The sequence below is a fragment of the Acomys minous genome (genome assembly GCF_964271855.1).
Source record: "Acomys minous genome assembly, chromosome: 10".
Lineage (NCBI taxonomy): Eukaryota > Metazoa > Chordata > Mammalia > Rodentia > Muridae > Acomys > Acomys minous.
This window is the reverse complement of record NC_140491.1, coordinates 66742691-66767092: the sequence shown is the minus strand read 5'-3', so window position 1 is coordinate 66767092 and position 24402 is coordinate 66742691. Positions and strand designations below refer to the sequence as shown.

The following is a 24402-nucleotide window of genomic DNA, read 5'->3' as shown; positions in this document are numbered from 1 at the left end:
GGACCCATTTATAGGTGCCGCATGTGTCCTATGCATTTGTCCGTCGTCCCCTCCCTCCCCCCCCCCATCCCGTCCTCCCCCAGAATGTAACTGTAACCAGATCAGCTCCGTGCACGACCGGTGCAATGAGACAGGCTACTGCGAGTGCCGGGAGGGCGCGGTGGGGCCCAAGTGCGATGACTGCCTTCCCACGTATTACTGGCGCCAAGGATGCTATCGTGAGTAGACCAGCCGGGGGGAAGGCAGAGCCTTCAGGCTGGGGGCGTGGTCCAGCATGGTGGGAGGGGCCTAGGTGGGCCTGCTGCGGGCTAGGGTGGGCTTCCAGGGCATGGCTGCAGTGAGAATGGCCTGATGCAACCGTGGACATGGGTTCAAAGTGGGGGGGGGGGTTGGAGGGGGGAGAGGTGGCGCGAGGGGGGAGGGTCTCAAGTGGGCATTGCTGGATTTTCAGTGGGCAGAGTCGGTGGCAAGTGGGAGCCAGCAAGGAGGGTAGCTCAGGGTTGAAGGGGAAGCTGGCTGGAGCTGGCTGAGAGCGCTGGAGTATGCTCTCCAGAAATAAAGGCTTGGGATGACCCAAGGGACATAGGCTGGCAGAGCACTCCAGGTACCCGCAGGAGAGTGTGCAAAGCTCTCCTGGAGAGCCGCGCGCTGCCGGGGAAGAACGGGAGAGAGTAGGGGTCAGTGGCCGGGGACAGCCAGGGGTCAGGTCCCGCCCTGTTTCTCACGGTGTGCGTCTGAAGTACCGTGCGGGACTCCCACTTCCCCCAGCTGCTTCAACTGTCCCCTCCGGCCCGCAGCCAACGTGTGCGACGACGACCAGCTGCTCTGCCTGAACGGCGGCACCTGCGAGGAGAACCAGCGCTGCCTCTGCCCGCCCGGCTACACCGGCGTGCGCTGCGAGCAGCCCCGCTGTGACCTCGCCGACGGCGGTGGCCCGGACTGTGACCGCGCCCCAGGCACCGCACCGCGCCCCGACACCCTGCTCGGCTGCCTGCTGCTGCTCGGGCTGGCCGCCCGTCTCGGCTGCTGAGTCCGTTCTAGGGGTCCGGGAGTTCCGGGCCCAGTGGCAACACCGATGCGGCCGAGCTGCTCCCAGGTGCTACTCGCAGAGTCCTCCCGCCCTCCCTGCTCCGCCCGCGCTCACCCGCCCGGCACTGCCATCGACGCTCACAGGGGGCGCTGTGGAGCCCTGGCCCGGCGGACTGCAATTTTCAGTTTTCTTCTTTTTTTATGACCTTTCCCCGTTTTTCTTTCTTTGCATTCTTTTCTTCTTCTTCTCCTCCTCCTCCTCTTCCTCCTCCTCCTTCTTTCTCTTTCTTCTCTTCTTCCTCATCTTCCTCTTCTTCCAATTCCTCTTCTTCTCCTCTCCCCCCTTTTGCTGGCGGTGAGACAGGGACTGGGGAGAAACGCTGCTCATCCCAACACCCGCAGGTCCTGCCACACACCCCCCTCCCCACCCCACAGAACTGTTGCGCACAATCCAGCGCCCGTTCCTGGTTGCCATCAGCAGCCAGCGGACCCGGAACTCCAGTGGCCTACAACTCTAGTCGCTGACTTGATTCTCTTTTGTATTTTTTTTTTCTTTCTTTCTTTTTGCACTCACCAGACCCCAGGCCCCCAAGGAGGCCTGGAGACTGAAGAACTCACTGGCTGGGGGAGGGGGAGGACAAAATGCGGGGAGGGGTGGAAACCTTGTTTTCTAGAGAACTATTTTGTTTGTATCCACTGTCCCTCGTGAGGAGGGACTCGGGTGGGAGCTGGTCACCGAGGGTGGCTGATGGTGTACAAGCCCACAGTAAAGCGAGTTCACAGCTGCCTCTGTCTGTCTGCTTTCTGTGTTGATAGACACTCCAAAGGTTTGGATAAAGAAAGACACACACACACACACACACACACACACACACACACACACACCATCTTTTAAAAGAACAATTTCCTGCTGGGGCCCCAGTCTGTCCCCTATTTGTAAGTCCCCCCCATTATATCTTCAGCCAGGCTTCTGGGCCCCCTTTCCTACAGCTCCCCCCAAATCCAGAGTCTCTGCTTTGGAGAATTCTTGGAGGCTGAACCCCATGCTGTTATGTGTTGGCTCAGGGGCTGCTGAGTCCCAAGGTGGGCTTTCCGCCTGCTTGCTTGATTACTTTGGTATGTGAGGAGGACCCAGCAGGTCACTGAAGGCGACCCAGGTGAGCAGCTTAGTGTCTTGGGGTCTCCCCTCCTCTGCTTGCCCTGGTGGTCAGGTTTCGCTCTTATTTATCTCCCAAGCACCCCTTAATATTTTCTCCTGGTTCTTAATTGCCCCACTGCTCCCACCTGTGTCACCTCCTTGCTAGCTGCACTTTCTAGGCTGGGCCTTTGCCAAGTCTCGGAAGTAAAGCCAAGATAGTGCAGAACATAGCTTGGGATTTACAAGACTTGAACGGCAACTAACTGAGACCAAATGCCGCCCCTACTGGCCACTCTCTGCTCTGACGCCCCGCATCAGACCTCAAGCCCTGGAGGGGGCTCTGTCAGGTCCCTCGCTCCATCTACTGAACCCCAACCTGCCCAGTAAAACATCTCTGCCTCAGTTTGGGCAGTGGGGAGATGTCACCACTTGGGGTAGGGGCGCTTGGAGATGGGAGTGTCCATGTGACACACCGTCTATTAAGACATAAGCAAAAATGACAGACGGGACTTCCTGAAAGTTCCTAAAAGCCCTTCCCCCCACCCTGGCCATACTGGCCCAGCTGCTCTCCTGCCTCTCTCCGTGGTATTCAGTCTGCAGAGAGGAGGCAGGAACCAAGGGGCTGAGCATGAGTGTAACACCCTACACACACACACACACACACACACACACACACACACACACACACACACACGTAGGATGGTGAAGCAGAGTTGCCTTAGTGAAGACCCCAGCAGGCTGCAGCCCACAGTTCTGAAAGCAGGAGAAAGAATACAGGTCCACGGGAGGCAAGCTATGAGAACTGAGGTTCCTGATTCAGGCAGAATTGCCAGTTCCTAAGTCCCGGGCCCTCCTGCCTTGACACCCAGACCCCAGAGCCCACTGAGTTCAGAGAGAAACCAAACAGCCAGCCCACACATCAATCAGCCCCCAAGCCTGGGGCCTCACCTCTTCGCAGAGCAGAGGGGGCCTCCATCTCGGTGAGGAAACAGAGCCTGAGCTGATGCAACCCCACCTTCCCGCAGATGACTGGAATGCTGGGATGCAAAGGAGGAGGATCCAGCAGTGCTTGGAACCACGGGGATCTAGGTGCCTGTCCTGGAAGAGGGAAGGGCACGTGCACGGATTAGCGAAGGCGAGGGCCTCAGGAAAACTCTCAATTGGGAAGAGGGGGAGTTGGGTCTGGTAAGGCGCTGCGATAACAATGAGGCTGTGGCCGGGCGGCGGTGGCACATGCCTTTAATCCCAGCACTCCGGAGGCAGAGGCAGGTGCATCGCTGGGAGTTCGAGGCCAGCCTGGTCTACAAAGCGAGTCTAGGATAGTCAAGCCTACACAGAGAGACCCTGTCTCGAAAAGAAAAGAAGGGAAAAAAATAAGCAAAACACAAAAAACCAACAGCAATGAGGCTGTGAGCACACCACCAATAACTACCACATACACAAATCCCTTTCTTTATGTCACCTGGGCGTGTCCCAGGACATTAGAGGGGCCTTGGAGGAGAGGGGAGCCCACTCTATTCTTCCTGACCCCTCGGCTGGCCTTGCTGGGTCAGCATCTCTGGGACCAGCCAGTCATCTCCAAAGCAAAGGGCTGTGGCAGCAGAGTATTGTAAATCAGAGCGGCAGCCCCAATCCCTACGGACTACTCAGGCCCTGACCTCGGCTGGAGGTCAGGGTGGAGGGACTGCTGCCAGGAGCCATTTGGGAAACTCTGACATCTTCCAGATCGTGAAGCAAAGGAGAAAACAAGGTCATCCGAGCCGGAGCCGCGGCTCAGCTTTTCGCGTCTGCTTCCCCAAGGCGCAGGCAGAGGGAGGGGCACCCTTTGCCCAGTTGGGCTTCGAGCAGCACCCACCTGAGGACGTTAGCCCTGTGTTATCCCCAGGACCAGGTTTTTCCGTCTCTGTGGACTGTTCAGATCTTAGTGGCAGAGTCGGGAAGCCCCGAGGACCAGAGCTCTAGTGGTGATGGGGCCGGCAGCGCCCGTACCCCAAGTGATGCCATCTCCCCACTGGCCGCGCTGAGGCAGAATTGTCCTAGTTTGAGAACCACTGTTAGGAGGCACGCATGGCTGATTTTATAGAGGGGCAAGTAAAGGCTAAGAGGGAGGAAGTGACTTGCCTGAACTCATGGCTGCTAAGGAGAGGCTGAGATTGCCCTTAAACCCTGCCTACCTCTGCAGGCCTCAGATTCCCACAGCCCCCACCCCCACACCCCACCCCCCTGCTTCTACCCTGCATGGGGAATCCCTGGGGAGCCTGGCTTCATCCCGTTGACTGCTGAGAGGCTAGGGAATGCACCCCCTACACAAAGGCTGCCTTGGCCCTGCCCCCTAAACAAACAGGACTGCTGAGCTGGCAATCTTGCCTCCGACCGACCGTGCTTCACAGTTAGGAGGCATTTATGGGCGTCTAGGGAGCAGCTCACAGCTCTCAAAAGTCTGGGAGAAAAGGGGGGCAGAATGCAGCTAGCTAGCCTCTCCATCCCCAGAGTGAAGACCCTCGCTCATCCTAGGTGGGAACCTTTAAGAGGATGGGACCTGATAAGAAAACATTTACCCGATTTTTCCCTTTGAAAGCACACATTGCAATTTATAGGGACGTCAGAAAATAAGAAAAAGCTAACAAAACATGAATATTTTGAGACAAAATCTTGCTATGTAGCCCAGGCTAGCAGAAGACTTCTGATCCTCCTGCCTCTTCGGCCTCCTTTGGGCCAGGATGACAAATGTGTGTCACTTCACCCAGCTACTGATTTTGTAAGTTAAAAATTACTCACAGGTCTCTACCCAGAGCCAATAACTGTCAATGTTTTTGATAGACATTTCTAGTACTTTCTGTAGCAAGCACTCCGGTGAGAGTTATTCTCATCTTTCCTTTCAGTCCCACAGGATGCTAGGGTTACAAAGGCACTCTGTCCTGCTTTTGTGTGAGCTGTGGGCATCAAATTCAAGTCTTCACGCTTTTATGACAAGTGCTTTTTACCCGCTGAGACTTCAGTTTTGTTGCTGTTCACGGGTTTTGTTTTGAGACAGGGTCTCTCATTGAACCCGGTGCTCACCAACCAGCTCATTAAAGCTGTCGAGCAAGCTCCAGGGATCCGTCCACCTCTGCTTTCCCTGAGCTGTGTTTACAGCTGGGCACCCCTACACCCCCCCCCCTCGCCCGCTTTTTATATGGCTGCTTGCATGGCAGTACTTCCTACTACGAAAGCCTAAAGAAAGGCTAGCACAGCCTCTCATCTTGTTCCTGGCCCCTTCCCTCTTTCCTCCCAGCCTTAGCTGTGAGCAGAGGGACTCCAGCTCCCAATAGGGAGTTGCTGAGTGTTTCTCTCTGGCCAGGCTTCCATCCTCCCCCACCCTACCTAACCCCCCCCCCCCCCCACCTCACGGTTGTGTTTCTGGTGGCACATGAGGCCTTGCAGTCCTGAAGTGGCAGGCCCGGAAGCCTGCAGGCTGTCAGGGGATTTCCAACATGAACGAAACAAGTAGGTGGCCCTTGGGACACAGCCCGGAGCTGAGATGGGCACTTTCCTTAGCTGACCAGTGTCTACATGGCTGCCCAAGACAGAGGAGCTACAAAGGCAGGGGAGACAGCAGGTCAGGGCAAGAGCTTGCCACCTGGATTTGAAGCTGGCCTTGATGGCTACACTTTGTATGACTTTAAGTGACTCAGCCACTCTTGTCTTCTCATCTGTGAAAAGGGACACTGGCAACAGTACTGGTCTCCCAGGGACGTCTCTGAGTCAGTGAGTTCCACACCTGCCATGTGACACCACCTTACCCCTGCTCTCTTTCTCTCCCTCTTTTCTCTCATACCCCAGTGTGCCAGGCCCTCAGGCACAGCACACAAGCATCTTTGGGGGCTGCTGAGGCCCAGCCCTTCCACCTGCCCTAACCCTTCCCACCTGCAGGCTTTCATGCTACCCAGCCTCTGCTCACTGTGCCCAAAGAACACCCTCAGCACACACACACACATACACACACACACACACACACCACCCCTGCTCCTGGACTGCCCTGAGTGCAGCAGCCTAGCCAGAACCTTCCGGGCAGGAAGCCATCTGCTTACTTCTTCATGGCTGGCCTGGAACTCATAACAAGCCTCCTTCCCCAGCCTTGAGTGCAGGGATTACAGACAGGTTGCTCCTTCTGTCTGCTCTCCTGCATGTGCTGGGTAGCTTGATGCTTGGACCTAGACAGGGGAGGTTCACAAGACTGGAGAGAGGGGTGTGGATGGGACAGTGGGGGGACCAGGAAGTAGAGGTCATAGGACAGGAACTCCCAGTGGCCTTTCTGGAAGACACAGTCATGTGGCTGTCCTGGGCTTCCCAAGACCAGGGTCCTGGTCTACAAAGTGAGTCCAGGATAGCCAAGACTACACAGAGAAACCCTGTCTTGAAAAACCAAAACAAACAACAAACAAAAACCTTAAAATAATAAAGGCAACAGACCTTTACAATTAAAAAGTAAAAAGGGAGCTGGGCATGGGAGCACATGAACTCAGGAGGCAGGGGCAGGCAGACCTCTGTGAGTTTGAGGACAGCCTAGACTATACAGGGAACCTCTGTCTTGAAAAACCAAAACCAAAACCAAGGGTGGGGGGCTTGCAGAGTTAGTTAAATGTCATGGGGACACCTTTAATCCCAGCACTCAGGAGGCAGAGGCAGGTGGATCTCTGAGTGCAGACAGAGCTCCTAGGCCATATAGAGCTACATAGTGAGATCTTGTCTCAAAGGGCGGGGGAGAGATCTCTGGGATGTGGAGTACTTGCCTAGCTTGTGCCAGGCCCTTGGTTCAATCTCCAGCACTAGGGATGGGGGGGGGGGGGGCGGGCGGTACTGGGGAAAATGTACAGAGTAAATGAAATTACTATCTAAAACAGGTGCACACAGCTTTGGAGGTGGCAGAAACCCGACTCCATGGTTTTATACATATGTCCAAGCCCAGAGTGTCCAAAGCCTCAGGAAAATCAAGGGCTTTGACGATGATGTTGGCTCCTTACCACTAATGGACTGTGGTGATCAGCTGGGCCACTTCAGTTTCCTCCCTTGGCCCTGCTGCAGTGTCCTAGGGAGCCTCCCATCTGAACCAAAACAGGCGCCTTGCTTACTGCCTTGGAGGCCACATCCAAGGAGCTCAGAGACGATGTACTGGTCCCTAGAGGACCCTTATTCCTGTTGCCGCCACAGAAGCTAGACCCCAATGCTGGCTGCGCCATGGAAACTTCAAGAGCTGTGCCCCAAACTCATTAGGTCAGAAAGTGTCGGGTGGGCCAGAAGTAACAGGGCCCAGGCTGCAAGCTCCCGTTGTTACCGCTCTATCTGTAGCAGAAAGAGGCAGCTGTGTTCCTCGCCACCACGGCTTCTGCATAGTGGAAAGGGGTGATAACTCAGGCTCCTGTGTGCAGAAACCATCTCTGTGGTGCTCACTGCACTATAAATTCTCTCAAGTTCAAGCTAAATCTTATGTTGCTCCCTGAATTATTTATTCCTCAATGAAGAGTGAAACCCAGGAGGCACAGAGACTGCATGCAATTGTCGATTGGTCCAGAGAGGGATGGCTGGTCACTTCAATCACTGATAACTCTCGTGCTAACAAATTCCACAGATGAAGTGATCACGGCACAGCGCTCATCCCACTGGGCAAATTTATTATCACCCTCCTTTCTTCCCTGCGATCTCCAAGTGCACCCTGGGTACAGCAAGATGCAGAAAGCAGATTGAGTGCCTTTTAAATGACATCATTCTGTAAGCCACTGTGTATGTTCCAAGTACCTGCAGTCACTGGCAGTCACTTGGATGTAGATGCCCTGTGCCTCCACTAGCACCTCCACACGTAGCGGCCCCAAGTCACTGCTTATTGGCTACTGTCCCCACCCTCCTGGCCCCCAGCCTAATGCTGAACCTGCTGTGATTTGCAGCAATGGGGAAGCTCCTAACCTTGCCCACAAGTTTCCAAAGGGACCTGGGGATAAGGAGAGAGGCCTAGGCAGGGTGGGGAGTGAGCGCAGGGAGCTGGCGGAGTAGGGTCATCTGGCATCTCCTTTAGCTTTATCCTCGCAACAAATACTTCCAACCCAGGCCAGTTTTCTTGTTTCTGCTTTTAATTCTGTAATTTTCTCTTAAAGTTTAGGTTTTAACAAAGATAACAGGTTTACTATTTGCCAAAATCCAGTTATGAATCCAGAGCATACAAAACACAAAGCTACAGAAAAGATTCCCAAAGTGCACAGGTAGTTTTAGAAAATAGTTTAGTACACTCTTGATATAAAACACATTTACAGGAGGGCAGTCACATGTTCTTGCTCAAATTTGCTCCTGATAATTCATGAAAACATAACTGAACCAACCGTGATAAATCAAAGAGAAGCAAAATAAGACACCCGCCTGGAAATATCATTCTGAAAGTAGTCAGGGCACGCTCCTTCAACCCCAGCAAGGACAAAGCCAACTGTTCATCGTGTCAGGACTAACCGCTCCCAACAGCGCCTTCAGGAAAGGCCTCCTGACATGGCAAGCACTTTCTGCAAATACCTTTACCGAACGGAATAAATAAGGTTTCCAATCCAATGTCACACAACTACACTCTGCTCAGACAGTTCTAAGGCAAGGCTTGCTTGCTGGAAAGGAGGGTACCGTGGGCAGAGTCTACTAAGTACCCCTAACACTCAGAAAATGGACAGGTGCCACTGTCCTCTCACATGCTCTGATGTGTTAGCAGAGCCAGCAGATAAACACACTCAGTCTACATGTTTTGGAAAAACTTCTTTAAAACCCTTTTTTAAATCTATGTGGAAATGTAAGCAAAGTGGGGAATGTCCTGATGACTGCTGTTTTGTTATGTCTCTCTCAGACACACACTTTTTGCTTTCTTAAGTGGTCACCTTCACAAGTTCCTGCTAAATTCAGTACTTCCCAAAGACTCCAGGAAAGAAAAAGTCTAGTGACAGTGAGATTTCCTGCCAATGTCACATGCAAGAGGCTTACTGAACCCTGCCCTAGCCAAAGCAGGATTTACTTCCTACCCAGCTGGGTGCAGGCGCCTTCTCCCTAGTTTCACAAGTGTACACACACAGTAGGGCTCCTGTCTGGGCACCAGCGGAAAGAGGCAGATCACGAGACTGTGTGTTGAAACTTAGCAAAATGCACACTGTTTTTACAAAGCTCTTAACAAATGAAACCTGCTTCAGCAGAATTTCTAACACAAACCCTCTTAAGAGCAGAGGACCAAAACAATTCCAAACAGCGAGCGGTAATTTTCAGGGATGTCTTCCCAAGGCAGTTAATGGGCTGTATGCATAGCAGTCACTAGAAACCCCATGTTCACACGCTCTTCTACCACTTGGAGGTTTAGAAACTGGGTAGGCAGTCCCTCCCGCTTTCCTCTCAAAAGCACACCAGGCCTGAAGGAAGCCAGGTGGCCCCAGTGGCCCAGCACAGCTTATCTACTGGATGGTCCGGCAACTCCAACGGCAGCTCTTCTCTTCAGTTTCTTTCCTGCCTGAGATACACTATCTGCTCTGCCCCTGGGCAGCTCCCATGGCATCCCTCAGAATGCATCCATTTTTTTTTCCTGGCAACCCTCAAACCTTCACACACAACCTGAAGCAACTCTTCCAGGCCAGCGTAACTCCTCCATTTCTACAACCCCCCAGTTACACCAACCTCACAGAACATTCGGGACATGTGAGCAACAGTTCAAAACTGTTCTTCAGTTTTGAGAAGGGAAAAAGATTTAGCCACACACTGATACAGGTAGATAAACTTGTCACAGTGATGCCCTACGCCAAGCTGCCTTGCCTCAAAGTGCACCCAGCAGCACAACAGCTCCCAACATGCTGCCCAAGAGAGCCGGCTTGAGACACTGGCCACCGGTATGAACTCCCAGTGCTGAGGCTGCTGAAGAAACTTGTCCACCACTCAATGGTTGAAAGGACCCGTTCTCCTCTCGCTCTTTAAATATGAAGTATGTTTTGTTGGAAAACGACTGATGTTTTAGGGGAGGAGGAAATGTGGACTACCAGCTTACATTTTAAAAAGGATTTCCTATTTGCTATATAGATTCAGTTTAACCTTTATAGCACTCACTCTGATCTGACCTTTTCTACAGAACATGAATTTCTGATCTCAAGAACATTACAGGTATACAAATGCCCTCTCCAAGTGTGTACAACTGACAAAATGTACTGAAGATGACCAACAGCCTGAGGGTTAGAAGGTATTGCCGTCCTTTAACACAGACTCTCAAGGGAAGCCCAGCTTATCTGTTTGCTGCTATTAGCTGGACTGCGGATGACAGCTACTATAGAAAGCGTCTCTTCTTAGCACTGCTGTCACCCTGCTCCAGCCCCCTCCTGTCCCGGTCACTTCTCAGCATGTGATGAGTCACAGAGCCATGCCTCTCCTGTTCTTCTCTGGAGACCCTGGGATCTCTTCTGCGGCTGAGGCCAGCATCTGGGGCACCATACTTCCTCTTACTTGAGGAAGCAGCAGCAAGGTGAGCAGGTGGTAGCTCAGCCTGCATAGGAGACCTGCGGCTGTTCAGAGGGGCAACAACAGCGGTGGATGGCGGCACAACAAAGCCTAGGTCCTGGAAGGCCACAGGAAAGCCAGGCTCTCCCAGGAGATGGGCCAGGCCAGGGAGCTGGGGGCTCCCGGGCTGTGGCTCCTTCAGGACTGCTCCCCTGGCTTCAGCATCCAATCTCCTAAGCAGTCGTGGATCTCGAAGTCGGTCTTGAAGAGGCAGCCTTTCAGAATTAGCATCAGACGGTGTGTGGTATGGAGACGCAGCAAAAGATGTCGTGGCAACCCCACTGTCCTGCCTGCTGCTGGGCAAGCCACCCTGAGGTCTGGGTACCTCTGGAGCAGTGGCTGGGGGATGGGTCAGGCTCCTCTGTAGCACAGGCTTCAGTTTCAGAATCTTCATTGCATCGTGTCTATAGTTTGGGTCACAGGTCTTAATAATGGCCCCACGCTTCTGAGCATCCTGAATCAGTTCATTCCAGTGTTGGTTCTCCTGAAACAAAGAGGAGAGAGAGGCAATCACACCCTACAGAAGCACTCATGTTGTTGGGGAAGCATGGGGGGCAAAGTTCTGTATCTGAACAAACAACGATAGCCAGATGAACAGATGAAAACCCATAGCACTGACTGGCTTTCCAGAGGCCTCCAAGCCCCAAAGTATTAAAGCATCTTAATCTCCTGAGGGAGAACAACAAAGATAGGCTCTCACTTTTTGTCATTTACATTTTTAAAAAAATTTTTAGGGGCTGGAGAGATGGCTCAAGTTAAGAGCACTGACTGTTTTTCAGAGGTCCTGAGTTCAATTCCCAGCAACCACATGGTGGCTCACAACCATCTATAATGTGATCTGATATCCTCTTCTGACATGCAGACATAACACTGTACACACAATAAATAAACAAACAAATAAATAAATAAGTAAATAAATAAATTTTAAGCTTGTGCATGGGTGTTTGCCTCTGTGTACGTACACTTGTCTGCCTCGTGTCCATAGAGAGCACAAGATGGAGCTCGATCCCCTAGGACTGAAGTCACAGGAGGCTGTGAGCTGACATGTGAGTGCTGGGACCCAAGCCCAGGTCCTCTACAGAGCAGCTCCTAGCCCTGAGCACCTCTCCACCGGAATCTTTCTACTATTTCACTCTTCTCTTGCTTATGTTGTGTGCAAGCTGCTGGGGATGGACTCAGGGCCTTATACCACTGAGCTGTCGCCAGCCTATCAGTAGCGGTTTGTAATTATTTCTGTGTTCTCTGTATCTGCTTGCATTTGTCAGTGCAGGTGCCTACAGAGGCCCAAAGAGGGCACTGGATCCCCTGGAGTTTCCGCAGTTGTGAGCCACCCAAACATGGGTGTTAAAAACTAACCCCGACTCTCTAGAAAAGCAGCAAATGTTTTTAACCACTGAGCCATGTTTCCAGCCCCCAAGACTTTATTTTAAAATGTCCATGTTTTTAACATGTTAGAAAGAATCTTTTAGCAATATTTATGATAAAATTGTGGTTTTCCTTATCAACTTAAAAGGAGACATAAAGCAAGGGTACATAGCTTTTACAGCTTCCTTCAAAGGGTACAAAATTAACACAAGCTAAAGACCAGAGATTTAGGTAAGAGTCAGATGGGAAAAAGATGTATTTGAATGCTCTTGGCTACTATTAACAAAAGAGGAAAGAAAAGCAGCAAGCTGAGCTGGCTCCTCTCCTCAGATGACCACCACTTTTCAAAACAACAAAAAGTTACTGGGCTGGTAAGAGGGAGCAGACGTTAAAGAGTCACGCTCACAAGCAAAGCTTCAAAACCACGTACTACCCAGCTGTCTGCACTGTCTTCACTCACACTATCTACCCACTAAAAATGTAGAGCGCTATGCTTCATTCCAAGAACGCCTGCAGCAGCATGGCTCTGGGGCAGACCTCTCACCCTGCAAGCCATGTGCCCAAAGAAGGCAGCTGTACACGTCCCTGCACTTTCTCTGAAGAAGCTGCTCATACAACCACACCACTGTTTGCTAAGCTCTGTCCTAGCACTTTGTATATGGGTTTACATACCCTCCTCAGTCTTGTCACTGATGCACATCAGGGTTTAGATAGGTCACCTTGAAACCTTAGGGTGCATACCTGAGTATGTACACAAAAGCTCACAGCCAAGATGATGGAAGACCTAACAACCTTTATTTTGTAACCAAGAACTCATTTCCATTTTGATAAAAACAAACAGACAAACAAACAAACACCCCAAAACCGACAGAAGCTAACAATGGATAAATTTAGAATTCCCTGTACCCCACCCCGAGTGTACCTACCATTAGAGTCCTCAAATGTCCAAGAATAAAGAGGCTATACTTGGCTCGTGTAATGGTCACATTCAGTCTCTGCAAACTTGCCAGGAATCTATTCAACAAAAGAAAGTTAGTTCTGTGCTCACAGGACATGCCTGTCTCTGGCCCTGGTGGCAGCGGAAAAGATGTGCACCATCCTACATGGCTTTTCACGTGGCTATTGATTGACATCACACTCTCCCTTATGCTTGTATAGTAAACACTTTACCAAACTGACCCGTCTGCTTATTAATGCAGTTCTCAACCTTCCTAATGCCGCCGCAACCCTTTAGTATAGTTCATGTTGTGTTGACCCCCAACATAAAATGATTTTTGTTGCTACTTTATAGCTATAATTTTGCTACTGTTATGAATCGTAATGTGAATTAGCTGATATGATAGATATGTGACCCCTGTGAAAGGGTCATTCAACACTCCCACACAGGTTGAGAACCAGTTTTTACGTGGTGCACGCCTTTAATCCCAGCACTCGGGAGGCAGAGGCAGGCGGATCGCTGTGAGTTCAAGGCCAGCCTGGTCTACAAAGTGAGTCCAGGACAGCCAAGGCTAACACAGAGAAATCCTGTCTTGAAAAACAACAACAAGAAGAAATTATTTTTGGTGCCATTTATAAATAGAATGTTTTTACTTCCTTTTTCTGTTGTTGTTGTTGCTGGATGACAAAGCTGATTCTCAACAAGCGACAGCAATACTTACCCAATTGAGCCTTGCATGGCACTTGCCCTTACACAGGTAACGATGATACAGTCTTTCTGCCGACCCTGGAAGGCGTCCACCGTATCCACTTCTGCAGGTCTGTTTATAAAACGCATAGGGTTACTAAAAAGCTTAAAATTATGAAATACATGTACACAGCAGTGAAGCTGGATGGTGGCGCACGCCTTTAATCCCAGCACTCAGGAGGCAGAGGCAGGTGGGTCTCTCCAAGCCTGAGACCAGGCTGGTCTCCAGGGAGAGTTCCAGGACAGCCACGGTTACACAGAGAAACCCTGACTTGAAAATAAAAAAAAGGTACTGAGTCATAAGGTTCATTATAAATTCCACACAGGACAGTCTTTTCTGATACACTGCTTCTTAGGTCAGCACAACATCCTTTCTCCATTCTTTCCCGCGTCTTCTGAAACACAATTCTTAGTTTACCAAGTCCATAAGAAGCCACCTTAGTTTGCGGCCGTCCATACTTGTATGTGTGCTTCCTTAGGTCTTTCGGAGTCTTCGATGGTTCCATCAGCTTGATGACTCCCGGCAGAGGCAGGTGAACTCTGGCAGAGAAAGAGCCTTTCTTCTCTGGGGACCACTCTCACTGGAACGGAGATTCCTTTTTTTACACCACTTGAGGTTGCTTCCACATACACGCCTTATGTCCATATGTCATCATACATGTGTGTTCTGCTTGCTTGTCTGTCTGTGCACTACGAATATGCAGAAGCCCACAGAGGTCAGAAGAGGGCTTTAGCTCCCAGGAACTGGAGTCTGAGCTGCCATGTGGGTGCTGGGATTTGAACCCAGGTCTTCTGGGAGAGCTGCCAGTGCTCCTAACCACTACGGCCCTGGAACTGAGTTGTCTTATCCACAAACTTCTTTCCACGTCCTGGGCATTTTTCCTTGTAATGTGCTTCACAGCTCTTACTACTCTGGCTTTATTTACTCCTAAGTATTTTATTATTTTTGGTGCCATTATAAATAGAATGTTTTTACTTCCTGAGCAGACTACTCACTGACAACCACTTTTTATATATTGATCTTGTATTGTACACATCTCTTAAACTTGTTTGTTAATCCTAAGGGCTTCTTTGTGAGGCTTCATTAGTGAATCTATAAATATGACCATGCTGAATTATTTATAGACTTACACAAGAAAAACTCTTGCTTTGCCTAGACCCTCTACTGCAACAAATAACCAAAGCAGTGAGAATAAACGCCCTTCATGGCCTACAGGAAAGACGACTGCTGCACCTCTACGGAGCGGCATTACCTACGTGTTTTCTACAGACGCTTTCAATCACGCTAAAACATTTCCACTGTACTCTTAATAGTGTTTTCAGTTGTGAAAGATGACAGGTTTTGTTAAGTTCCTTTTCTGTCATCTGTTGGGGTGTCATGTGGGTCACTTCAAATAACTGTTTGTTCTTTGAGACTGTCTCCATTATGTAACTCAGGGTGGCCTCAAGCTCACTACGATTATGCTGTCTTGGCTTCCTCAGTATGGAGGTTCCAGGGGTGAGCTGCCATATCCTGCTTCCTTCTCTCATCCCATTAACATGCAGAGCCAACACTGTACTCTGGGATAAATTTCACTTGGTCATGATGTGCTGAATTATATGCACTGAGTTCAGTCTGCCGCTGTCTCTCTAGCATTCTCATCTCTGCATCATGAGTAGTTATCAGCCCTGAGGCTCTTGTGACACCTTCTCTGGTTTGGTGTCATGAGTTACAGTGTTCTTGGAGCTGGCAGCAAGGTTCATCACATATGGCAGCTTGCCGCCAAGCCTGATGACCTGAGTTCTATCCCAGAACCAACCACTGAAAGTTGTTCTCTGAGCACATGCACACCATTGTGTGCCTGCCCTACATAAATTTTAAAAAGAAAGTGTTCTTATGCTTTTGTAAAGTCCCGAGTCCTACTGGGTTTCCTGTTGCTGTTTTTAGGTAGGCTATTTCCTATAGCCCAGGTTGGTCTGGAACTCTAGCTCCTCCTGCCTCAGAGTCCCGAGTGCAAGGATTCCAGGCCACAGCTGGTTCTCGGTAACTCTGGAGTGATGGCTGAAGGAAGCCAGCAGTCAACTCTAACTCACCTCTCATTGCTAAGAGGCTGTGGTTACCACCTCTACATGATACATACATCAAGTCTCTTCAGATATCTTTATCTTCTCTGAAGTCAGTTTTGTGTTATTTTGACATTTTAAAAGATTTGTGTTTGTCTCTGAGTGTAACTGTGCATGCGTGCATGTGAGCAAAGGCCACAAGAGGAAGCCAGGTGTCCCCCTCCATCACCGCCTCAGTCTTTCCCTGAGCCTGGGGCACATGCTTTCTTAAACAGGCTGGAGGCCAGCAAACCCCAAAAGATCCTCCTGTCCCCACCTGCTTCTGAGCTGAGGTTACAGAAAAGTGTGCTGGACTCTCAGCTTGTTGTCTAAGTGCTGGGATCTGAACTCTGGTCCTCATGATGGCCTATCAAGTGCTCTTAACCACTGAGCCCTGTTTCCAGACTGTTTTGTTTGCTGACACAGGTCTCATGTAACCCAGGTTAGCCTTGAACTCACTATGTAGCAGAGTGTGATGATTAGTGTTAATAATCCACTCGGGAAAAGTTATAAAAGCTTAAGAAATGGGTCCAGGGCTTGCTTTTGAGGGGTAATCTACTGATGGTGTTAGTTGAGTTGGGGAGACCCACCCAGTGTGGGTGACACCATTCTCTGGGCAGATCCCGGACTGTGTAAGAGTGCAGATTTCAAGTTCATCACTAGCGTGCATGCATTCACTGTTCTTCTCCTTCTGACTGGATGCTTCAGGGTCTTCCTGCCTTGACTCCCCCATCGTGATGGGCTGTAATAAACTGTGAGGTGAAATAAACCCTTTAATGCTTTTGTCAGAGTATTTTGTCACAGTAATGGGAAAAGAAAATATGACACCAAGGATAACGCTGAATGGTCGTCCTGCCTCCACCTTCCAAGTGCTGGAATTACATGTTTCTTAACACACACCTGACAATGACTTCCAGATTTTAATCTTTCATTTTACTATAGAGATAAGGAGACAAGAACACAATCTTAGCAGTGCCTGATGGTACTGTAATTCCAAGTACAGAGGGGCTGAGGCAGGAGGATAGCAAGTTAATGACAACCTGGGAAACTTACAGACATGGTCACACAAATAATAAAAAGACTGGGTAATACAGTTTAGAGCACTAGCCACTAGAGTATAAGACAACCCTAATTCAACCCCAGAACTGTTCAGAAACAAAACAAAACAAAACAAAACCACAACAACAACAACAAATTAATTCAACCTAAACACCAGAAATACAGGTAAAAATACGTCACCCTTTCTTATCAAATTCTTTCTCCAAATCCTTCTGGATCTTGGTCTTCTGAGCCTTGTAATGGGTTATTATGCCAATATTTCGGAAGGAAATATCTTTTCTTTTCTCTTTAATAAGTTTAATTATTTCCATCACCAACTTTATTTCTTGAATATTTACATATGAGCTAAACAAGATGGAAAAAGGAGACAATGTATCAAATCTCACGCCAGTCTAGTTGTTCCCTGTTCTATTTAGTTTGTTTCCCATTACAGTAAAGAGCACATAGATAGATGTTTCCCCCTCTAGTCAGGCAGCAGTGTCGAGGATATAATAGTCATTATGCATAAATATGAATAATTGTAAATAACTGTGCAATCCAGAAAGTGATTATAAAAAAGGAAGTTTAACCAATGAATCACGCACCTAAAGAGATAGCGCCCAGACAGCTAAACATGAACATGGCCCACCAGGGCTGAACAGCATGAAAGCCATCTCATCCTGCCACCTCTTTGCTGGCTCTATGTCCTGTACTCCCAGCCCAGCCCACAAGTATGTGTGTCCTGCATTATCAAACTAGATCCAACCTAGACCAACATGGGCCCTTGTTCTCCTGAGTCTTAAATACCCAATACCCATGCTAAACACACCCTAGGGGATGACTCCCTCTCCTAACCCTTGGTTATTCCTCAGGCTAAGATTCTATCAAGGTTCTTTGCTGTCTTCTGGTCCTGTAACATGCTCAAGGCTCTGCTCTACTCTACTCCTGAAGATGCCACAGAAGCCTTTCAGTTGCAGCCCCTTTGACACTGCAATCTGACAGGCAAACTCCTCTGCCATTTCACTACTTCAAGGAATGTCCCACCCTAATTCCTATTGTGATCTTAGAATCTTTTGTATTTGTTTTTGTTTTTCCCATTTCCCAACAGCACGGCAGTGTTTATACACGTGCTCATGAACACTACCTACCTTCAGGTTGTTAACTCCTCTATTCAGAGCAATCCTTGGCTCCTCTGATATATTTGCTGTGCAGCAATGCATCAAAACCCCTGCTTTTGCTGTCATTCTACAAATAACCAACACATTCCCTCACAACTCAAAATCCTTATAATGTGATCCCACTAGGCCTTCATTTATTCAGCTGAGTCTTTTCACTGCACTTAACCCATGACTCCCTAGTTAATGAGGGCTTTCCCATGAGACCACCATCATCTGACCACGGGGTCTCTTACTGCTATGCCCTTTCAGGGACTTATTGCCCAATTACACAGAGAAGGGGACGCTATCATCACAGACAGTGAAAATGACTGTGCCCTGGTGCTGGAGAGACTGGAGAACGAAGAAGAAGAAAACGTACTCATTATCCCGTTGCTCTGAACCATCTCCAACATCAAATACGAGGTAGGGCTGAAATGGCCACTCTGATGAACACCGAATGGCTTCTGTCAATCTATAGAAAAGCAACCATATTCAGAAAATGTGCTCTAAAGCACACACACATTTTATCATTATCTTTTTTCCCCCTGTGTGAGACAGAACCTGGGAAAACTTAAAGGATTAAGAGGTCTTCTTTCGCAGATGCGTAGCAGTGAAACATTTAAACTCAGTTTATTTCCATTCTAGTACCAAGGAGGATGATCTACACAACTGTGACTCATGACTAGCTCATAACATAGTTCAGGAGATATATTTACACAGGTAGGGAACATGGCACAGCCTCCAGGGAAAGCAAATGGATAAACAAGGCTAAGAGCCTGGCTTCAATCCCCAACACCACCAATACAAGGTAGGCCATGAAGTTATCAGTGATTATATTTGGGTTATATTAAATATGGTGACGTTTGTCGCCTTTTTTTCCTTTCCATTCTCCCACCGGCCCCTTTTTCTTTTTTCAAGGTAGGGCTTCTCTGTGTAGCCCTGGCTGTCCTGGAATTCACTCTGTAGGCAAGGCTGGACTTGAACTGAGATCCACCTGCCTCTACCTCCCAAGTGCCAGGATTAAAGACCCGTGCCACTACCAATCTGCACTTTTCTTTTTCAATCTAACTGCATTTGATATAGTCAATATGGCACTTATAATTAGAGAAAAAAAATCATTTAATTTGATAAATTAAGATAATTCTCCTCCCTCTCCCCCACGAGCAGGGTCTTGGCTAGCCTCTTAACTCTCAATCTTCCTGTTTCTGTTTCCTAAGTAACAGGATCACCTGCATTGGCTAACACAGCTAGCCTGATTCACGCCTTTTTTGCTAAGACTCCTTCATAAGTAGCTAAACTTCCAAAAAGAACAAGCTTACAAGCAACACAGGACACCTACCTATTTGTTTTCAAGTTTCTGTTATAAACATAATTAGAAGGGAAGAGACATATGTCTGGATGCATCCTGTACTGAATGGTAAGCTGTAAAATCGGCAGCCTGCCAATCATGTTCTGCTCCACGTTCTCCTCTAGAAGCTTGCAGAACCGTGCCATCATCGACTGGTCATAGCCATACTCCTGTGCTTTCTGAGAAGGAAACAAGTAATTCTTAAGAGTTTGTACTAGATAGATAGGTAGGTCTGTCCGTCCATCCGTCCGTCCGTCCGTCCATCCATCCATCCATCCATCCATCCGTCCATCCATCCATCCTGGGGTAGTGGTAGTGAACACCTTTACTCAGAGCACTCAGGAGCCAGAAAAAGGCGGATCTCTGAGTTCAAGGCCAGCCTGGTCTACAAAGTGAGTCCACGACAGCCAAGGCTAACACAGAAAAACCCTGTCTTGGGGGGAAAAAAACCCAAAAACAACAAGAGTTTTTCACTTCTTTTTTTACACATCCCTACTATTAATCTTCGTGCCTTCACAGATAAAAATGCTGTGTGTCACTACAAAGAAGCCTCTGCAGAGTGATTTCTTCACTGACCTTTGAGTAGGTGCTGAGTTCTGACACAGCTAAGATAAAGAAGATTAAGTCTAAACTATTCAATTGATTTCACAAGCCAAATGATGGGGTATAATAACATGAGCATGAAAAACTGTGACCCTCTGGGCAGTGGTGGCACAAGCCTTTAATCCCAGCACTCAGGAAGCAGAGGCAGGAGGATCGCTGTGAGTTCAAGGCCAGCCTGTTCTACAAAGTGAGTCCAGGACAGCTAAGGCTACACAGAGAAACCCTGTCTTGAAAAACCTTAAAAAAAAAAAAAAAAAAAAAAAAGGAAAGAAAAAGAAGAAAGAAAGAAAGAAAGAAAGAAAAAGAAAAACAACAATCTAGAAGTTAAAATGTGCTCTCAAGCCTGTGCACAAGAATGTGGCCACTCTGAAGACACAAGTACAGTAGGAATAAGCCTGCTACACAAACTTCCAAAGTTAAAATAAAGCATTGTGCACCCTAATATTTATGTAATTTTAAAGAAGCTTGTGTAACTATAAGGTTATTAACAGATATCTGGCAATTTCATCTATATTCCCCAATGTTTACTCAATTTAGCCCCAAATCCAATTTTAAATCTCTCTGGGAAAAACAGAAAAAAGAATTTACACAACATACAGACTTAAGAAAAAGTGAATCAAAAAAAAAAAGAAAAAGAAAAAAAGAAAAAGTGAGTCCAACTTATAGATTTGTATTTGATGACATTAAAAAAAAAAAAAAGGCTGTTTCTAAAGTGTCAATAGAAAAAAGCCAATTCCAAATAGAGAACCTCTGCTCCTTCCCCCCACCTTAATTTTTTATTTTTGGTTTTTCAAGACAGGGTTTCTCTGCATAACTCTAGCTGTCCTGGAACTAACTCTGTAGATTAGACTGGCCTCAAACTCACGGAGATCTGCCTACCTCTGCTGGGATTAAAGGCATGTGCCACCACCACCAAGCTTTTTCTTTTTCTTTTTAATAATCTATTTGGTTTTATTTTATGTGCATTGGTATGAGGGTGTCAGATCCCCTGGAACTGGAGTCACAGATAGTTGTGAGCTGCCATGTGGTTGCTGGGAATTGAACCCAAGTCTTCTGGAGGAACAGCCAGTGCTCTTAATCACTGAACCATCTCTCTAGCCCCTCCCCCTTTAAAATATATTAATTAATTATTATCTGCATGTACATCTACGGGTGTCAGACACTGGAGTTACAGACAGTTGAGAACTGTCATGTGGACTCTAGAAATTGAACCCCAGTCTCTGGAAGATCAGTCAGTGCTCCTAACCTCTGCTCTTTTAAATACAAAACCCTACATATATCCACAGGCGCATATTTTATATATACCTTAAAGTCACTGCTTACCTCCCTTTGTAACTCAATACTGTCTGCTACCCACTAAGCCAGAGGCACAATGAGTATAAGCACTCTGTCTTTTTATCATGACAACTTCCATATCTGCAATAGTGCCTGACCTGGCTGTAGGAGTGTATGCCTACAATCTCAGCACTCAAGAAACTAAGAGAGGAGGGTCACTGAGTTAGAGTCAAGCCTGGGCTACAGCATAAGTTCCAGGCCAGCTTGGACTACATACACAAAACTATCTCAACATTTCCCAATGCTGATACTCAATATATAATACTGAAAATAAAAAGATAAATGTACACACAAATGCTTAGCAGGATCTTTTAAAAATACTAAGTTTTGGGGCTGGAGAGATGGCTCAGTGGTTAAGAGCACTGATTGTTCTTCCAGAGGTCCTGAGTTCAACTCCCAGCAACCACATGGTGGCTCACAATCATCTGTAATGTGATCTGATGCCCTCTCCTGACCTGCCGAGCACTATACAGATAATAGTAAATAAATAAATCTTTTTTTAAAACCCTAAATTTTCCGCAGTAATTATTCCCAGAAAATAGGTGGTTTCATCCTATTGAGACTTTAGGTGTGAGAAGCCTGGGAGAAAGAAATAGAAGGATCCAGCGGGTCCTGGAAAACTACAGGCGAGTCTGGGCCCTGGGGTCCTCCGCAAACTATGGCAACAGCCAAGGAAAAAATAGGCAGTAAACCTCAAACCCCTACCCAGACTAGCCGATGGACAGGACATTCTCCACTGTTGAGTGGAGAAGGAGATCTGACTTTCACACAAACTCTAGTGCCCCATATTTGAACATGTCCCTTGGATGGAGATGCCTGATGGCACTCAGAGGAAAGATAATAGGTCACCAAGGAGAGACTTGATACCCTATGAGCATATACAGGGGGAGGAGGTCCCCCTCAGACACAGTCATAGGAGAGGGGAGTAGGGGGGAAGTGGGAGGGAGGGAGGAATGAGAGGATACATGGGATGGGCTAACAACTGAGATGTAATATGAATAAATTAATTAAAAAAAATAAAAATTAAAAAAAAAAAAAAGAAAATAGGTGGTTTAAAAAAAAAAAAAAAGAGAGACGTGCACTCAGCGGTTAAGAACACTTTCTGTTCTTGCAAAAAGTCCAGGCTTGATTCCTAGCACCCACAGGGAAGCTCATTGTCCCCTCAGGCACCAGGCATGCATGTGGTGCAAAACACACTCCCCCCCCCCTCTCTCTCTCACACACACACACACACCACACCACACCACAAAAAAAAAATAAAATAACAATAATTTAAAAAACTTAAAGACACGTGTGAAAATTCAACTTTGTAATCATTTAAAACTTTTTCCTCATTAAGCTTCTTTTATTTGTATAATTTTTTAAAGTACAAAATAGTTGGATCAGTGGGTTAGCCAGTCCTACCATGAGGACATGGGAGCTGGAGAGTGGGTCCTGCCCTGAGGACACGGGAGTAGGCCCTGATCCAGGTCTCTGAGTGAGCCTCACCCCAACATCTACCCCATGTATGACCTGCTGGAGCACATGAAGGGGCCAGACCCGCAGATTCAAAGATTAAGAATCTCCTTAACACACAGCAACAATGGGATATCCCACATCAGTCCCAGTGAGGATCCAGTAACGATAGTGTAGGCCTCCAACCAGACCCATGACTCGTAGCAATGAACATTTGAAAATAAACACATGTAGACAAAAGGCTGTACTGTGTGATACACTACAGCTTCTGTGACAGGACTTTTTGTTTGTCTGTTTTATTTTACTGGGGGAGGAGAGGGATTTTGGTGCATGCCGTGTAAATCATAGACATTCAATAAAAGTATAAAAAAATAGTTGAATCTTGTTCTTGCTGTTTTTACCAAGTATCAAAGAAAACAATGTTGACACCATTAACAATCCTTTCACTGTCTGCTGAGGCCATTCAGGAGGTTGATGCCTGCATTGTTGGAGGTTGGTTTGATGTAGTTTGGTGCTAATTGCTGCTTCCTGTCTCTGTGACCCACCTGTACCTTGCCTAAGAGCCTAACCTGTTTGACCAATAAATGGCCATCACGCCTGGGCAGGGCAAATGGAATAGGTGTGGCTAAAGCTCCAGGGCTGGGGGAGACAGAGAGAATCTTGGGAAGAGGAGAGACCTGAGGAGAAGAGAGGAGAGGATGGAAGGCCGCCGCAGTTAGGTGGAGGAGCACATGGCCAGTGTGGATGGAGATTTGGCCCAGATGAAGAACATTAGCAAGTATTTGGGATTACAGATGGGAGGTAGCTTGATAGAAATTATTAGAAGCAGATGACATAGGATGGGGCAGGCGAGGAGAACTGCTACTTAGTATTGGCCTGAAAGGGTTAACTAAGGATTTTGGGGAAGAGCTCAGGGGCTGCCCCTCCTGGAAGGGTTGGGCGGCTCTGGCTCTGCTCCCAGAAGTCTTGGCAGTAATTCCTCGTGAACTTCTTGATAAAGTGAAACAGTTATTGGTTCAAGGAGAGGGAAGGCTTATAGTTATCGTCTTTGTTCGTCAAATTTTCTCCCTTGACTGATTCCCAGAACGTGTTTAGTCTAATAGGTATGGGAACCAAGTTTGTTATTGGTAATATTAATGAATAACTAATGTTATGCGCCAAGCCAGAAATATGCTACTTTAGAATAGTTTAAAAGCTATGCTTAAGAAATAAACTGTTGCTACTTGCCACCAGAGCAGTAGTCCGCCCGTTTCTTAAGGCTACTTGCCATCAGAGCAGTAGTCTGCCTGTTTCTTAAGACGTTCTCGGAGCTGATCTCCGTCAGGCAGGTATACCTGCCCCACTATGGGACATAGTTTAGGGGATTAATATCTGCCCTGCCCCAGGTTAACTAAGGCTATTTTAAAATACAACAGGTGTCTGTGTCTTGATTGATTGCTAGCGGGTTAGAAAATACTGCCGTAATAATAGCTCTAGGCCTAACAGTAAGCATTATTAGGTTACACTGGTATTTTAACTGCAACACTGCACTCGTGCAGAAGGGCGGCAGCGCTCCTTGCTCTGGCTTCACCACAGCCCTGCACCATCATTCCCAATAATCCACAGTCAAAACCAAGCAGCAACAACAAAAACAAAA

At 47.9% G+C, this 24402-nt stretch overlaps 2 protein-coding genes across 12 annotated transcripts in view; one reads left to right on the top strand and one right to left on the bottom strand.

The window, feature by feature from the left end:
- The window catches only part of NTNG2 (netrin G2), a 61167-nt gene extending 59279 nt beyond the window's left edge, over nt 1-1888 (top strand). For all 6 annotated transcript variants that reach the window (XM_084799603.1, XM_084799601.1, XM_084799605.1 and 3 more), the window contains 2 exons: nt 84-218; nt 798-1888. In XM_084799603.1, the coding sequence (XP_084655729.1) occupies nt 84-218; nt 798-1030 (368 nt within the window). In that variant the 3' untranslated portion in view covers nt 1031-1888. The remainder of the gene's footprint in view (nt 1-83; nt 219-797) is intronic.
- Nucleotides 1889-8250: 6362 nt separating this feature from the next.
- The window catches only part of SETX (senataxin), a 62629-nt gene continuing 46477 nt past the window's right edge, over nt 8251-24402 (bottom strand). For 5 of the 6 annotated variants that reach the window (XM_084798574.1, XM_084798576.1, XM_084798575.1 and 2 more), the window contains 7 exons: nt 19365-19552; nt 18405-18497; nt 17070-17234; nt 16421-16582; nt 13723-13821; nt 12991-13078; nt 8251-11183 (listed from right to left, as the gene is read on the bottom strand). In XM_084798574.1, the coding sequence (XP_084654700.1) occupies nt 10470-11183; nt 12991-13078; nt 13723-13821; nt 16421-16582; nt 17070-17234; nt 18405-18497; nt 19365-19552 (1509 nt within the window). In that variant the 3' untranslated portion in view covers nt 8251-10469. The remainder of the gene's footprint in view (nt 11184-12990; nt 13079-13722; nt 13822-16420; nt 16583-17069; nt 17235-18404; nt 18498-19364; nt 19553-24402) is intronic. The other variant, XM_084798579.1, reaches the window with a different exon arrangement.